General features: G+C 39.6%; 2 protein-coding genes across 5 annotated transcripts in view; both read left to right on the top strand.

The window, feature by feature from the left end:
* Positions 1-17,306, top strand: part of LOC134790125 (rho GTPase-activating protein conundrum) — a 169,771-nt gene that overhangs the window by 145,861 nt on the left and 6,604 nt on the right. For 3 of the 4 annotated variants that reach the window (XM_063760912.1, XM_063760914.1, XM_063760915.1), the window contains 7 exons: positions 4,313-4,434; positions 11,799-11,968; positions 12,567-12,672; positions 13,743-13,848; positions 14,066-14,225; positions 14,536-14,702; positions 15,108-15,288. In XM_063760912.1, the coding sequence (XP_063616982.1) occupies positions 4,313-4,434; positions 11,799-11,968; positions 12,567-12,672; positions 13,743-13,848; positions 14,066-14,225; positions 14,536-14,702; positions 15,108-15,288 (1,012 nt within the window). The other variant, XM_063760913.1, reaches the window with a different exon arrangement.
* LOC134790126 (uncharacterized) lies at positions 8,174-10,964 on the top strand. Its single transcript, XM_063760916.1, has 2 exons — positions 8,174-8,786; positions 10,329-10,964. The coding sequence occupies exons 1-2, from the start codon at positions 8,385-8,387 to the stop codon at positions 10,710-10,712; spliced, it is 786 nt and encodes a 261-aa protein (XP_063616986.1). The 5' UTR covers positions 8,174-8,384; the 3' UTR covers positions 10,713-10,964.

The raw sequence follows: 17,306 nt of genomic DNA, 5'->3' as shown, positions 1-17,306 counted from the left end.
TTGCGAAAAAATAAGTAAAACATTGTTAATCGTACACTAAACAAAAGTGGTAACAGTGACAGCTCGCTTAGACGTCGTCTTTAAGTATATTATATCTATGGGCGTTTGGCAGCTATTCCGTTCCATTCAGACAACTTATTAAGAACGGAATTTTCAATATTCAATATTAAAAAATAAACGTGTTATAATGATGAAGAGGTAAGTATTAAAATATGAAATATGTATATTTTTCACATTCTTACATTAACAGTAGGTTTTTATGCTGATTACGACGTTTAAAGGAAACGAATATTAACACTCATCAATAAGTAGTCGTGAATTGGAACAAGTATAAATTTAAAAAAATTGGAAAAGTAAAAATCACTAGTTCGAGATAACCAACTTTCCGCACGCTAAACAGCTACGTAAAGTAGCACTTTTTGAGCAACTGTATTAAAAAGGATTCTTCTTTGATCTTGTCTTTTGCGACCGTGCGTACATACTATGCTTGACCTTGATTGGTTAAGAAGGTATAGAAAAAGATCGACTATGGACTAAGATCCTCTGTGGACTATGATCCACTGTACCCCACTCTCTCCCATGTCAAAATGTTATCTTATTTTAAAAATCGAAAGCTTTTTAGCTGCCGTTAGGCGCTCCTTGAATGGCTGAAAAGCTAAAGTATGTACATAAACAAACTCTCAAGCCCATCAATTCGACCGGGAAGTTAATGATCCAAGTCATGTCGAAACAGGACGCGGGTAATAGGATTTGGAGCAACAACCGAAACGATGGAAGATAAGATTACGGGCCCAATTAGATAGTTTGTGTTATGTAAACATAGTTATCTATGTACATAATAAGGTTTTGAAACCGATAGAGTTGACTCCTTTGACTATCAATGCATTTAAATGTAAGTAGATACACTTTTAAAATACCTTTGCTTTGCCAGTAAAAAAGACACGAAATTCCAAATTTCCCTTTTTCTACTGATAAAGCTGGCTGGGTGCGTAGCCAACATGTCAATCGTTTACGCTCCGTAGCGAATACCTACCTGTTACGCAGTTAGTTTTATACGTCTTGTCAACATAACTCACCTAACATCTCAAGAGATCTGGTATTAAAGAAACCTTGATTAGCTGAACGGCAGAACGGCCCTTACAGGAAACTACATCGTTAACGATTTCTAGTTTCATGCTCAATGCCGAACCAGTGCTGATTGCGATGGAAATCGTTTTCGAATTAACGCATAATCGTTACATTTGAGCCTAACTTGTTTAGAAATACCAGGGTTTTTGAGTTTGTAATGATGTTGCCTTAAATCAACTAATGCCGCTCGCGAACTGCCTACGTAACTACATCAAAAATACATGTTTAGCAAATCATATCGGATTGAGATCTCTTATTTAGGAAGCCAATTAAAATGAAGGTTCAGAGTCGAACGTTGCTTAAACACTAAATAACAGCCGATAATATGTATGGCAAAAACAATTGAGACAGTTTTCCGTACTGATGAACCCTCAAGAGTTTAAAAAATGCGATCACCTGGTAATGGAAAGTTCGCATATTTTTGTATAGGAATGAATTTATATTTCCAAAATTATAGTTCCTTTGCTTCCTGTGAAATTTACCGGAAAACTTTTTGGAAATTTTTCGCAACTTACTTAATGCACAATGGCTTTCACAAAGTATGCTTTAAGCTGTCACTAAGTACGTGAGTTATTAAGTACATACTAAGAGCACTTTATTGTCCTTTTCAGTCTGATGAACACAATCTTTATCGGTAGGTAAAACAACTGGCTTTCCCATTAAACATTGCCCTCGATTATGTGTCACTTCCAAGTAAAGGTATGATTCCACATCAACAATAAACCTAGTTCTCAATTTACGATTATCGATTCAAGTCGCATTCGATTCCGATTTTGAATCGCCGTGCTTGTAGAACAACAAGAGGCCTATTTGAATTTCAAGTTTACAAATTTAATTGAAGCCTTTCATGTCAGTTTGACAGCTCTCGTCCATTCTTAGGTAGGTATATTAATAACAGATGAATAACAAATTACACACACATACAAATAAAATAGTTAATTCATAAAATAATTTAATTTGTTTCCTAATAGCAATAACAAATGTTTAAATTCCTCATGTTGCGAATGATTATAATCTACCTACCTGTTCACATGTGAATTTGATTCTAGGGAAGTACCAACAAATTTAATTGCATTTACATTCAAAAAGTTTACTTACTCGTACTTTGGAATTTTCAAATAAAAGTGCAAGAAATATCCCTATGCATTTGCAATAAAAGCAACAACTATAAAAAACGTCTACAAACCCACAAACTTACATTTACCGTCAGAAAACACAAAAACTAGAGTCCTTGCCAACCAATTACTCGGCATCCATCGAAGAGCATCTATTCCTCGGCGCATAAACAAAGTTGTCAAGAACAGGTTACTTGCTCCTACTGACAGACATTTATACCAGTTCTGATCACCGGATAGGACGGTATTTAAATGCTGGTCTTCCGTATTACGCCTTGCGGGATTTTACAGTCACTACACCTTATAAAACAAAGTCCCCCGCCGCGTCTGTCTGTTTGTGTATAGGTATGTATGTTGAGGAAGGTTTAGGTGTATATTTTGTTAAGGTTTTGTGTAACCCGTGCGAAGCCGGGGCGGGTCTAGTAACTGTATAAAGAACGGTATAAAGTCAACAAACTATTAACAGTTTTACTGTTAGTCTGTTACCATCAATCAAGCCCCGAAGGAACCTATAAACTAATCTAATTACGTTCAGACGGCCAAACAGACTTCCTATGGCAATCACATCAACGCCCTTATAAGGGCCACGGCGGAAGAGGGCAATCTATAAAAATGCCTTAAAGGCCTTATACGGTGCTAGAGCTGTGCCACTAATATGGTACGGTCGCGGGGCTTTAACTGTTACTTACACTAATTAGTTTAGACTGGGGATATTATGCATATGCTGGATATTAGGTATACTTGGAACGGAAAACGATAACGGATAACCCTGATACATTTTGTTTTACCACATCTTCAAAAACTGCTAGGCTTTACGAAGGAAAATATTATCTGTATCACAGTCGCCATTGGTATCTATAGGTACTGGTGTAACAGTGGGCATCACTTGGCTGTTTATTTTAGGACGTAATTATTCATATTAAAATTAGGGTGTCTTTTTAGTCCCTGACCTACACTGTCATGTTGACTGCGCGACGAGATTGCGGACTCTTTAGGAAGTATATCTTTCAGCAAAATATCTAAATAAACTTGTATCAATACGCCGCTCCGAAAAAACTTTCTGACACAACATTAGATAGCACGTAAGAAAGTACGTAGGTACTTTAATAGCAGTTAAATAATACAATACGAACGCATTGTAATGGTTTACTCTATAACCACATACTTTAAGTCTCCAAACAACCAACACTTGCTAATTTGCTATTACCACAGCTTAGGTACCCTTTTAAGACCACAAACTAATGGAAACACCGCATTTAGAAAGCTACAGCTTTTAATGACTCCCAGCTCAAGAAGTCATATGGGGCTGTCCATAAATTACGTCATCGATTTATGACGATTTTGAACCCCCCCCCCCTATAATCATCCAAAAATCATGCATCAAATGACCCCATTTCCTCCTACTTCATGCTACCGTCATCCGATGTCCAGACCCCCCCCCCCCTAATTTGAAATGACGTAATTTATGAATAGCCCCTATGTCATTACGTAACTCATATGAAGTTACGGTTTCTTGTCTTACGGTGGCAGAGGAGGATGATTGTTGAGAAACGCTGATATACGGGCTATTGTCACATGTGCTTATGTAATTATTTGGACGCCTAATAGGTAGAAAGTGTTTTCTTGTTTTAAGTATAAGCTTCGTGGGTAAGTGATGCGTCGATTGAGGTTTTTTCGCAGTTTTCTTGGAGCTTTGATGCAGATGTGATTAAGTTTAAAGTTCGTTTGTTCGTTATAAACATGTAAATACATTCTTTTCGATGTATGATTGGCATGTGCCTAGCCCCCAGTAATGCCTCAATGGCCTGTGTAGAGTATGTTATCGATCGATCAACTTATTAGTGAATATGCCGAGTTTGTTACGGAACTGTCTCTCTTTCCATCCTCTCTCTCTCTCTCTCTCTCTCTCTCTCTCTCTCTATCTCTCTCGAAATTCTGCAGAGAGAGAGCTGCAGAATTTCGAATTTAGACTTTTCTTACCGTTTTGCACCACGTTTAGAGTCCGGCTAAGCTAATTTTGCACTATTGCTTTAAAGTTCCAAAGCATAACAACTTGTTAATTGTTCCAGAACTCGAGTGGCAGCGAGCCGAGGTCCCGAAGCGCGACGCCCGACTCCTTGGATTCTTTGCCCAGTGGGGGCTCCGGCAGCCCCCCAGTAGAATGGGCCGATCACACACCTCCAGATTTTGTGTAAGTACTGTAGAGCCACTATGTTCCTGATCTCAAAGAGGTCCTGAACTGCGACGCCTGACTCCTTGGAATAAAGACTACGGCTCGGGGCTTTGGGCAATGGCCCAATGGGGGCTGCGGCTGCCCCCCAGTAAACCCGACCACACGCCTCCAGATTTTGTGTAAGTACTGTAGATATAGCCATTGTGTTTACTATAAGTAACATATGTTGATTTGTGGTGGGGCTTGAAATCTGGATTTATTTGGACTAGTAGGAATTATCCGGATTAGACTAATTTACTCAGTCAGGTACATCCTACCAAGACAAGAAGTCATAGTCATATTAAGGGAATACGTACAGACGATGCGACGTACTATCAAAAATAGTTGACGAATCCAAGTGTCCACTACCTACTTGTGTTCTTCAAGCTTATATTTAAATTCGGGTTAGATCTCCAGCCAGTCTATTCTAGTGGTTAGATATAATCGGCTGAACGTCACCGCAGATAAAATATCAATTCACTACAAAATGACTATATTCAAGACACTCATTAGCATATTCCGGAAAACCATCAAAGATCATTGTGGATAAACACCTCTCGGAAGCGTGCGAACGTTGTGCAAGCGGCAGGAAAGCCATACTGACAATTATATGGCGGATATCCCGACGCCATTTTTCTTTCGCACTTGAGAAGTGCACCGGAAAATTGTAAGTTCAATTGATTCCGTGGATTGTGCGATGCATCTATTTCAATTTTTTTACAAGTATGGTGGAATTGCAGACTCTTTAATTCTGCAAAACATTGTCTAGTAAACGGTTCTTAATCGTGGGTATCTGAAAGTGAAGAACAACCTTGTCTTGTTTTATTCGTGATTAGTTCATTATTATTTTCTTTCGACTTTGAGAGCGGAGTCAGTCAGAATAATGCTGTGTCCTGGGCATATTCAAATTCAAATTCAAATAATTTATTTCAGAATAAAATTCCATATACCTACATTCCATTTACAATAAAATTAACTAAAACTCTAATTAGATACGTTAGTAACATTAGGTAATTTTTAAAAAACTAGGTTAGAAGCACAAGATACAAATTATTAGAGAAATATGAAGATACCCACCTATACTTAATTTATCCAGTTTATTGTACCCGGAGTAACCGCCTGTTTTGCTGTGAGTAATTTAAAGTTTCAATATCTGGGAGACCGAGCTTTGCTTGGAAAACATATAAAAACGCCAGAATGTGCGTTTTCCCAGAGATAAGACCTAGCTAGATCGATTTTTCGCCCCCGAAAACCCCCATACTTATAGCAAATTTCATCGAAATCGTTAGAGCCGTTTCCGAGATCCCCGAAATATATATACATATAAATATACAAGAATTGCTCGTTTAAAGGTATTAGATTTCACCCTAGCGCTTGCACACGGAGCTTCCGATGACACACTTGCTCAGTTTATGTCGTATATATCGTGTAAACAGCAGTACGAAAAAGGTGAGCGGGCCAAGTGATTCGAGTATGCATCGACAAAAAATAGTATGAGGTGCTGTTATGTACAAATCAATAACTTGACCACTTTTGGTAACGCAAGTATACTGAGCTTTTTTTTTTTTTTTTTTTTTTTTTTTTTTTTTTTTTTTTTTTTTTTCCTTTATTTATTTATTTACCAGCCTGGGCTCCTGTAGTAACTTAACTATAGCCGGTCAAACAAGTTTGTCAGTAGAAAAAGGCGCTAAATTCAAATTTTCTATGGGACGATAACCGTTCACGCCTACATTTTTTTAATTTGCCGCTCTTTTCTATTGACGGAAATTGTTTTCTAGAAATTGGTTGGGAAAAGTGACAATTACATCACGTGTGCAAACTTTTATGATTAACCACATTAATGCAATTAAACGCAAAGTGCGTCTTTCCAGTTTTGTGTCTGTGTGTGTGATGATTGATGAACCCATTTTTTGGCGCTGTGTATAAAATAATCATGGTAATTTAATTTTATAAATCATTTCCTTTGTCGTAACGAGTTACAAGATAAGTGTTGAAGTCATATTATTAATCGATTTTTAAATATAATTGTGCACAAAGTTTTTATCAAAACACTATCAAAATCATCTCATTAACAAATTCTATAATATTTTATCCTTAGGTATACTGCGTCAAGCAAATCTTGTCAGGAGAAAAAGGCGGCAAATTTGAAAAATGTAGGCGCGAACATGGTCTAATAAAACACGGAGTATATTATTATACCATGGGCGCGAAGGGATATCGTCCCATAGAAAATTCGAAATTCGCGCCTTTTTTTACTGACAAGATTTGCTTGACGCAGTATCTAAGTTTGTCAAAGGACTGTCTCATTTCAAACATATACAGAGAGAATTATACTATCTTTGTCTTACACTAGTACTAGCACCCAAAAGAAAAGGATAAGTATAGTTTTATTGTTCTTATTTACTGACAAATTTGGTGCAAATGGAAACTCTGATAGCCGGTTTAGACTCTCGGCTCGCGGCTCGTCTCGCGGCGCGTCTCGTGGCTCGCCTCGAGTGGGCCTTGAGCGCATGAGCCCGTCGAGCTAATGATTACACTCTCGCCTCGTGGCTCGACTCGAGGCTCGTCTCATGGCTCGTAAGCTCGTCGAGCTAATATATTTTAAACACTAACGGCACGGCATAAGGTTTATAATCGAATGACAAGTCGAACGCGAGTGTGAACGCAAGTGCGCGTCCCGCGCGAGCCCCTTTGACTCGTGCCCAAAAAACCGCTCCTCCACGCGAGCCAGGCGAGCGCGAGCCGAGCCTCGAGACGAGTCACGAGCCTTCCGTTCACACTCGCGTCTCGTGGCGCGGCTCGCGGCTCGTCTCGTGGCTCGCGCGAGAGTCTAAACCGACTATGATAGCCGGCTTAGACTCGCGGCACGCGGCTCGGCTCGCGGCGCGTCTTGTGGCTCGCCTCGATACACTCGCGTTCGGCTTGTCATTCGGTTATTAACCTTATGCCGTGCCGTTAGTGTTTAAATTATATTAGCACGACGAGCTTGCGAGCCACGAGACGAGCCGCGAGCGCACCGCTTACACTCGCGTCTCGTGGCGCGGCTCGCGGCTCGTCTCGTGGCTCGCGCGAGAATGTAATAGCCGGTTTAGACTCTCGCGCGAGCCACGAGACGAGCCGCGAGCCGCGCCACGAAACGCGAGTGTAAGCGGTGGGCTCGCGGCTCGTCTCGTGGCTCGGCTCGCGCTCGCCTGGCTCGCGTGGAGGAGCGGTTTTTTGGGCACGAGCCAAAGGGGCTCGCGCGGGACGCGCGCTTTCGTTCACACTCGCGTTCGGCTTGTCATTCGATTATAAACCTTATGCCGTGCCGTTATTGTTTAAAATATATTAGCTCGACGAGCTTACGAGCCATGAGACGAGCCTCGAGCTGAGCCACGAGGCGAGAGTGTAATCATTAGCTCGACGGGCTCATGCGGTCAAGGCCACTCGAGGCGAGCTACGAGACGCGCCGCGAGCCGAGCCGCGAGACGAGAGTCTAAACCGGCTATAAATCGCTTGTGACATATTAATTTTCAAAACTGGCAACACTGCGCATTTAACCGTCAGAAGAAAAATATTTTCGACGTCAACGTCGTCAACTCGCTCATCACTCGAACGAAACTATGGACGATAAATAATTAAATACATACATAAATATTGACAATAAATTATCAACACAAAATAAAAGTAAAAAAATGTGGTCAATTGTTTTTGGGCTATTAAAAACAAGTGAAAAAAGTGTGATAAATACATCCCGAACATCGTTGTTTCGATGAAGTGAGATAACATTGCCATTTTACGATTGGAATGCCAACGAAGATTGATGATAAGTTAATGGTTATATTGACTGGATCATATTGATGGTGTTTAGCTGTCGACTCCATGTCGACTCGCTTCCTAACCCGCCGAATCCTTGAACATTCAAAAAGTTTCAAATCGAAAACTTAATAATGACTAGTGTAACGACAAAGGACAGAGAATTTACAATTGAATTCATAAAACATTACAAACTGCTACCGACGCTATGGAACTCGAAATGCGAAAGTTACCGTGACCATATCATGAAGAAGAAATGTTATCTGGTATTGTTGAAGAAGTACAGAGAGCATTATCCAACGGCAAGTTTGCGCGATATGAAGAGAAAATTGAACTCGCTGAGGTCGACTTTCAGAAAATATTATGTGAAGCTTAAGCCAGGGGATCCTCCGCCGAATTTGTACTGGTATAATGAGATGAAATTTATCCTGGGATCGGGGGAGGTGGAAAATGAAATTGATGTTGATGCAACTTATGATGAGCTGAAATGTGAAGAAATGGAAATTAGTGTGGCTGATTCCTTTGACGACCAAGAGGTATGATTTTTTTAAAGTACAGTCAATTGACCAAATCAATTGTTGCTGTAACCAAGATTAACTTTACTAGTGGCTCTGTGAGCTGTAGACCTCGCGAGCAGAGCTTGAAATAACATGGTGCTAAGAGCTTTAAATACACCGTGTTTTTTTTGATTTCCGTTAATTTCAAGGGTGCATTCCTGAGCTTAAATCAAGTAACTTTCTCAAAGACACCGATATTCTAATTAAGTCCATTTCGGAGATAATCCATAATTTATTTTTTTACTATAAGGCCTCTACAAGCGTGTACACTTGCCTTAGGGCCGGCTTACATATTGATTAGTGTTTAGAATGAGTTCATACATTTGCTACTAAACTTAAGTACAATCTCGGTCGATTGATGTACGAAATGACATTGATATGTCACAGATTTCAATTGTTTGGTTGAGTTAAATGTAATGTCCGTGTTACAACAACGCTATATGCTACATTTAATTACTTTTTAAACAAAAAAAAAACAAAAAAGAAAACAAAAAAAAATTTTTTTTTTGAAAATTAACTATGCCATTTAGTTCTTATAAACGTACTTAACTATACCCCGAAGTTAACGGAATTCAATAAAAACACGGTGTATAGTAAATTAAAGAAAAACAATACGAAATTTATGTGTAAAAAAATACAAAAAGTTATAATATCCCAGCATACAATTACTGGGGATCGAACCCAGACCCTCTGTGCAAACAGAAAAAGCGAACGTTTACAAACTGAGCCAAATAGTTCTTAGATGGGTTGACGAAATTTAGCTACTCCTTCTCAAATTAAAATTAGTTAAAATTAAATATCTAAATACCGCCTAAACCAGCGATAATTTTTTTCTGCATTTTTTGCTATTAACTCTGTAAACATGTTTCAAAAAGAAAAAAGTCTTATGATATCGATACGACTATTTGTTTAGGCGCCAGGTATCACGACTCCGCCATTTTTAAAAATTTCCAAAAACCGGATTGACAAAAAAATTTTATTTAGTCATAAAATTCGGTCACAAAATTTCACGAGAATCGGTTAAGAATTGCGACCTGTAGAGGAGAACATCCGGACATACGAAAGCAAAATGTCCGAGTCAAAACGTAGACCTTCGCTTCGCTTCGGTCAACTATTCATATCATCAGTATAAGACATCTACATTTAATAAAATGTTTTCACTGTAGTGTAGTTTATAAAAAGAGGTGGCCAAGTTTTTTAATTAAAAGTGATAAATTTAGACATAATTATTTAAGTTTCAAGTGACGATAAAGTATCTCTCATATCTCATAGAAATCCAGGCACAACACCCTATCCATATACCAGATTTTTTTGTCGCCTTAGAGCTGTTTCCCACTTACGTCCAGTTTTTTTGCAGGAACGGTTTTTTGCAGGATTCCGTTTTAGTAGTATAGGTGTACTAATATAGTAACTTTCACACGAGGATTCTGTTGTGGGATCCTATTATGCATACTACTGGACGTCATTGGGAAACAGCTCTTAATTCGCCATTGTTAATAATAAACTTATTACTTTCTCTAGGAAGACCATTTGGAAGATGTGGAACACTTAGAAATACCAGAAAGTGACGTAAAGTACTGGCAAAATGACACTCCAAGCCCGCCACCACTGTGCCTCTCGAAAACCTCAGAAAAATCAACACCGAAATTAATTTACCGCACCACCACACCAAATCAACCACAGTCACAGCAAGCAAGTGTGCTACAGACTTCTATAGTGCATGAAGAGGATGAATTTGACTTGTGGGGTAAAGTGATGGCTACGGAGTTGAGAAAGTTGAATGCGAGGCAGCAGATCTTTGCGAAGAAAGCCATTATGGACGTCTTGTTGGAGGGGCAGTTGGGATTGCTGAAAAGGAACTCTGTACAGATAAATAAAGCTGATGGACATGGTACTGAAATATGAGATATAATTTGTGTTATTACTTTTTATCATCCGTCAGAAGTAGAAAGAGTAAACTGACTACTTTATGAGATTATCATTGAGATGATAATGCATCATAAATCTTATATTACACAATGATAACTCAAGATTTGTTATAGGCATTCCAAAATGGAAGCGCTTACCTTGTACAAATTGTACAAGTTGCTTTTAGTCGAGATTAGGCAAGCGAGAAAATGTGCACGTGCTAACGAGCTTCCGCACACCGAAAGAGAAAGAGACAACCTTATGTTTAACAATGAGAAAGATGGATGGATTCCGAAAATTAATCAAAAATAACTGATTTCTTCGTAGGCACAGAAATATTGTGTTAAACAATATATCTACTGTGAAATAAAATTGTGAATTTTCAATCATAGTTTTTGGTTTTCCTAGTAGTACTTACTGCCTTGGGTATAAGGGTCAAATAATAACTGAGTCAAAAAAACTTTTTTAGTATGGACATCATAAGGCGTAATTTTTTAACCTGAACTCTGAGGTATTATGGAAACCTATTTCTTAGAAGCTGTAATGAAAGGAGGCCTGAGAAAAATGTATACATGTACACAAATATTTTACTATTGTATTGGCCACCGGAAAGACGCCTATTTTCCTAAACGATTTCGACTCAACTGTCAAAATTGAATTCTTAACACATTCACTGCCAAGAACACGTTTGTGTGTTCAATTTGTACTGGAAACGGGGCGCCCGGCTCCGAAAGTGTTAAGGCCCGTCCACCCGTCCAGACGAGAAAATCGAATCACCTATTAGATCAGAAATTAAATTGACAATTTGATTGTTAATATCATTTAGCGTTCACACCCTACACGGTTGATGCTCATGAACAGTTGATTTGATGCTCATGTATAAAAATAATTTGTGGTCCCTTATCACTAAAACGTTAAGAACCAATGAGAGATCAAAACTTAGACAATATTGTTAGGTAGATTAGTTGCAGTGACTTGACTTGACTTATACTTTAGTTTTAGGATGTAATTTAATAACAAGAAATCCTCAATAATTACAAACATCAAATGACTGAAATATAATAGGAAACCTTGTTGTTACAGCGACAGTTTCCCTCCGACCGGCACACACTCTCCCCTGGCCCGCACGCCGTCCGCCCCCGCGGCGCCGAGACGGGCGCGTCTCTCTCCACCTGCCTTGGAACCTCCACTACCCATGCACGAGCTGTTCAAGCCGAATGACTTGCATTGGGCTGATATAGCTACGAATACTGGTAAGGCTTAGAGCCCCGGTCCCACTGAGGCGTTGCGTTATTTCACCGCAGGCGCAGCGTCGACGCTACGACATTTTACGTATATCTTTTATGACATACCCAATACAACACACACAACACAAGACAACACGACACAAAACAACGCAACGCACCAGTGAGTCCCTTTCTTAGTGTTATCTACCATTGAAAAACTGTATCTTTTGAATCCATAGTCTCCGGTTGATGCCATATGATATGCACCATTGTTGCCTTTGGACAAAATTTATAAGTATTGGAAAGACGGCAAGATTTCTATCAAACATGACAGTGATCAAAGTTTACTACCTCCGAACCAAATAAGATATTTTGTCACAGAAATCTAAGAGATAACATACCTACAGCTGTGTCAACTTAACAGATTTGTCACTAAACTTAGAGGCTCCGAAAGAGGAACACTGGTTTTTAAAAATTTCGAAAAAACCGTTAAAAATCGCCGGCAAAAAGCATCTATGAGAAAACCTGTCTGCTACGCAAGACTTGCAGACTGTACCAGGATTATCCTCTGTGTCTTCTGTTTGTCAATAGGAACTGCTTGTTGAACAATAATATCGTTTTTCAGAGGGCATCGAACTCCTAGGTTACCAAAGATACGGGACTGTCCAGGGTCCAAGAATAGGCAAGGAGCGAATCAACGGATCAATACTGAAGGACAACGACCCTTTCGTGTAAGTAAAGCCCAGTCCAGACGGGACAATTTTTTTCCAATCTGATTAAATTGTCCGATCAAATCAGGCCGTGCGGGAGCAAACGCCATTGTTCGACGATTTTATCACGAACGCCATCATGAACAGAAGTATGTACCTACTCAACCGTTCGTCAAACAATTCGCCGAATCTACTTAAAAACGCGAATGCTCGATTTTCTGCTCAAGTCTATCAGCACCTTATATCAAGTGACATGAAACTCACAAAATCAGTCTTTGATAACTTTTTCTAAAATCATTGTAAATATTTACTTTTCCTCTTAAAATAAGTTAAGTTTAATATTCTCTCTATAAGAGACCTAACCGCTGTGCTCCAGTTCTTTAACGACTTGATCTCAATGCTAAGTGCTAATGCCTTCATTGTGGCCACTGGTGTCATGGACTGAATTGTCTTAGCACTTAACTTTACAGCTAATGCTCGGGGCACAGTTTTATGGTGATTTCTATGCGTGATCGTTTCTAGAAAGAAGGCTTGTTGCTAATACATACGCCTATAATCTGTAGGTACACGCACTTTATGAAATAAGAAAATAGAAAGAAAGGCGCGGCAGGGTACCGTAGACCGGGGTGACTTTGGAAAATTAGGGGTTACTTTGATAGTTTTAAAACGGCCATAGAATTACCATTATTCATTATTTACTGAAAATGTTCCTGTAACTAGTTAGATTACTATATATTCATATTCACCTACTGTAAAAAATCTCGCATAAATATATATTATGGCCTAAAAACTAGAATTTTAAAGTCGCCCCTGCATTTGAAAGTCACCCCGGTCAATGGTACTTGCAAAAGGAATTTTCACTGAAATCGTACAATCTATAGACCCTGTCCCTGTCTAGATTATGCCATCACGCTCCGCGATTATTGCGCCATTTAGGGTCCTAGCTAAATTGGTTGTGCAATACTTACGCTATAGAATTTCCAATTTAGCAAGAACCCTAAATGACATAACAATCCAGTGTGGTGACTGTACCTATAGTTGTACGAGTTGATGTTACATGTTGAATTAAATTTTGGTTATTTCTGTTTCAGCAAGCACACTGTTGTGTCGCGGGCAAAAAGCGCGGCGTCCGTGCAGCAACCACTCAGCTTCGAACACAAGTTTAACCTGGACCGGCAGATGATGGACCACGATGAGGTGAGGATATCTTAATAACGCTGTTTACTTACGAAGAAAAATAGTACAGACCTCGGCCAGTAAATAAGGAAGCATCAGATCACATGTTTGTTGACCGCGACTATTATCTAGGCCGACAATTAAATGTAATCGGAGACATTTCTTACTTTATGCCCTAACAGTAATATACTATTTCTGCTCGACCAAATGTTTAAAGGATGTCCCTATGTGTTTTTAGGAATGGCCTGAAGACGGCAGCGTAGTGGACGTGGAAAGCATCGGCGAACCTCAGCTGAAGCGTCTGCCGCAACTCCTCCTGCTGGAGCTGACTGCACTCTTCGATAAATACTCGCTGCCCTTCCAGAAGAGGAAACCGCCTAAGAAGAAGAGGAAAGAAGGTAGCGATAATTTAGTTCCAGGATTTTCGGAATAATCGTAATAATGCAATGATTGTTTGGCTCAATTTTATGCTGATGTTATTTCTACAATCCGTGATTAAATTTACCATTAATCTTGACATTCCAGAAGGCTCAGTATTCGGAGTATCCCTCGAAACTTTACTCCGCAAGGACATGCTTCTATGGGAGGAAACCTGGAGTTCCGTGCCCGGAGTTCTGCGGGCGTTAGCCGGCACGCTGGCCAAGCGGGCGACAGATGAGGGGCTGCTGCGCGTAGCTGGGAATAAGCACAAGGTGGGTGACATTCCAGAGGGCTCAGTATTCGGAGTCTCCCTCGAAACTTTACTCCGCAAGGACATGCTGCTATGGGAGGAAACCTGGAGTTCCGTGCCCGGAGTTCTGAGGGCGTTAGCCGGCACGCTGGCCAAGCGGGCGACAGATGAGGGACTGCTGCGAGTAGCTCGGAATAAGCACAAGGTGGGTGACATTCCAGAGGGCTCAGTATTCAGTCTCCATCGAAACCTTGCTCCAAGAACATGCTGCTATGGGAGGAGACCTGGATTTGTGTGTGTTAGCCAAACGAGCAATAGATGAGTTCACTTTTTACGCACCCTCTACCCGCTTTCTCACTTACAACCGATATTATTCACGACTCTCAAAACTCATAGTATCAATTTAACTCAAACATTTTTTTCGATTTGTGAAATTACGGGATATAACAGACACCGGATAGTTGAAATCCATCCATCTTCCCGGTTAAAGATTTTTATGGAATAAGATTTCAAATGGTTTCCTTGACCATCACGGGCACCTAAGTATGTAGATTTTTCCCGTTTTTGCAACTTAATTCAATGATTTTTAAATCTATCCATTTGTCCACAGATCGAAGCGCTCTGCCAACTGATAGAGCGTTCCTGGTACACGGAGAACCGTGGCGCAGTAGAGGCAGCTTTAGCTGCTGCAAGCAGCCACGACCTGGCAGCAGTCTTCAAACGGCTGCTGCGGGCGTTGCCGCAGCCTCCGCTCACGCAGGAGCTGATGAGGCTCTTCTACCACACGTATGGTGAGTAATCTTGACTATATTGTCAAAGTTAACACGTGTGTGATGCGGGATGGGGTCGAAATTGCCTCCACTTTTTTGCGCAGGTGGACGGAGCGGGTGACCGCCTATTGAAATATAGTATGAGCAACGCTACCTGGCATGAGCGCGTGGTAGTGTCATCTAAATATATAAACGTGAAAGACCTGACTGACTGACTGACTGACTTAAATCAACGCACAGCCCAAACCGCTGGGACTAGAAAGTCCAAATTTGGCAACTAGATTCCTTATAAGGTCTAGGTGTCCACTAAGAAAGGATTTTTCAAAATTCATCCCCTAAAGGAGTGAAATGAGGGTCCAAAGTTTGTATGGGGAAACAAGATTAGTTAGACTATTTTATTCCAAATTTCACAGGAGTATTCCTAAAGATAAATAAGTAAACACGTGTTTCAGGTTTTTTGAAAATTGAACCCCTAAGAGGGGGAAAAGTCCCCAATAGGGTTGATATCTCAAAATATCAATATGGGTATCGTTTTCATAGTATTTTGAGACGCTAATAACAAAAATGGCATCAAAATTAAAATTAACGTAGCCGAAGTGAACAATCATCCCCTGGTGGGGGTGCAATGGGGTTGAAATTTCAAAATATCAATATGGGTATCATTTCCATGGTTTTGTGGGATTAGTTAGACTATTTTATTCCAAATTTCACAGGAGTATTCCTAAAGATAAATGAGTAAACACGTGTTTCAGGTTTTTTGAAAATTGAACCCCTAAGAGGGGAAATAGTCCCCAATAGGGTTGATATCTCAAAATATCAATATAGGTATCGTTTTCATTGTATTTTGAGACGCTAATAACAAAAATGGCATCAAAATTAAAATTAACGTAGCCGAAGTGAACAATCATCCCCTGGTGGGGGTGCAATGGGGTTGAAATTTCAAAATATAAATATGGGTATCATTTCCATGGTTTTATGGGACGCTAATTACAAAAATGGGATCAAAATTAAAATATAACGTAGCCGACGTGAACTATGGCCCCTGGTGGGGAATGCTAATTACGAAGATAGCGTAGACGGTTGTAACATACACGCTGATTTACAGCACACGTGATCCAGACTTTTGAGAATGCAATCCCTTAAAGTAAATTTTTTGAGCTACAAAATTATAAGGCTACAAATACCTTCTCTTAAATAATTATATAATCTAAATATATAAACGTGAAAGACCTGACTGACTGACTTAAATCAATGCACAGCCCAAACCGCTGGGACTAGAAAGTCCAAATTTGGCAACTAGATTCCTTATAAGGTCTAGGTGTCCACTAAGAAAGGATTTTTCAATATTCATCCCCTAAAGGAGTGAAATGGGGGTCCAAAGTTTGTGTGGGGAAACAAGATAAGTTAGACTATTTTATTCCAAAATTTCACAGGAGTATTCCTAAAGATAAATGAGTAAACACGTGTTTCAGGTTTTTTGAAAATTGAGCCCCTAAGAGGGGGAAAAGTCCCCAATAGGGTTGATATCTCAAAATATCAATATGGGTATCGTTTTCATAGTATTTTGAGCCGCTAATAACAAAAATGCCATCAAAATTAAAATTAACGTAGCCGAAGTGAACAATCATCCCCCTGGTGGGGGTGCAATGGGGTTGAAATTTCAAAATATCAATATGGGTATCATTTCCATGGTTTTGTGGGACGCTAATTACAAAAATTACAAAAATGGGATCAAAATTAAAATATAACGTAGCCGACGTGAACTATGGCCCCTGGTGGGGAATGCTAATTACGAAGATAGCATAGACGGTTGTAACATACACGCTGATTTACAGCCACACGTGATCCAGACTTTTGAGAATTCAATCCCTTAAAGTAAATTTTTTGAGCTACAAAATTATAAGATTACAAATATATACCTTCTAATAATTGAACAGTACACAAACATCGTTTTTAAAATAATTATCATCTTAAACGGTTTGTTTACATTCAAAATACCTAAAACCATTAAAGTACATAGATTATTAAAAAAACTCTCC

This window comes from Cydia splendana, chromosome 4 (assembly GCF_910591565.1).
Source record: "Cydia splendana chromosome 4, ilCydSple1.2, whole genome shotgun sequence".
In the NCBI taxonomy this organism is placed as follows: Eukaryota; Metazoa; Arthropoda; class Insecta; order Lepidoptera; family Tortricidae; genus Cydia; species Cydia splendana.
This window is presented reverse-complemented; position numbering and strand designations above follow the sequence as displayed.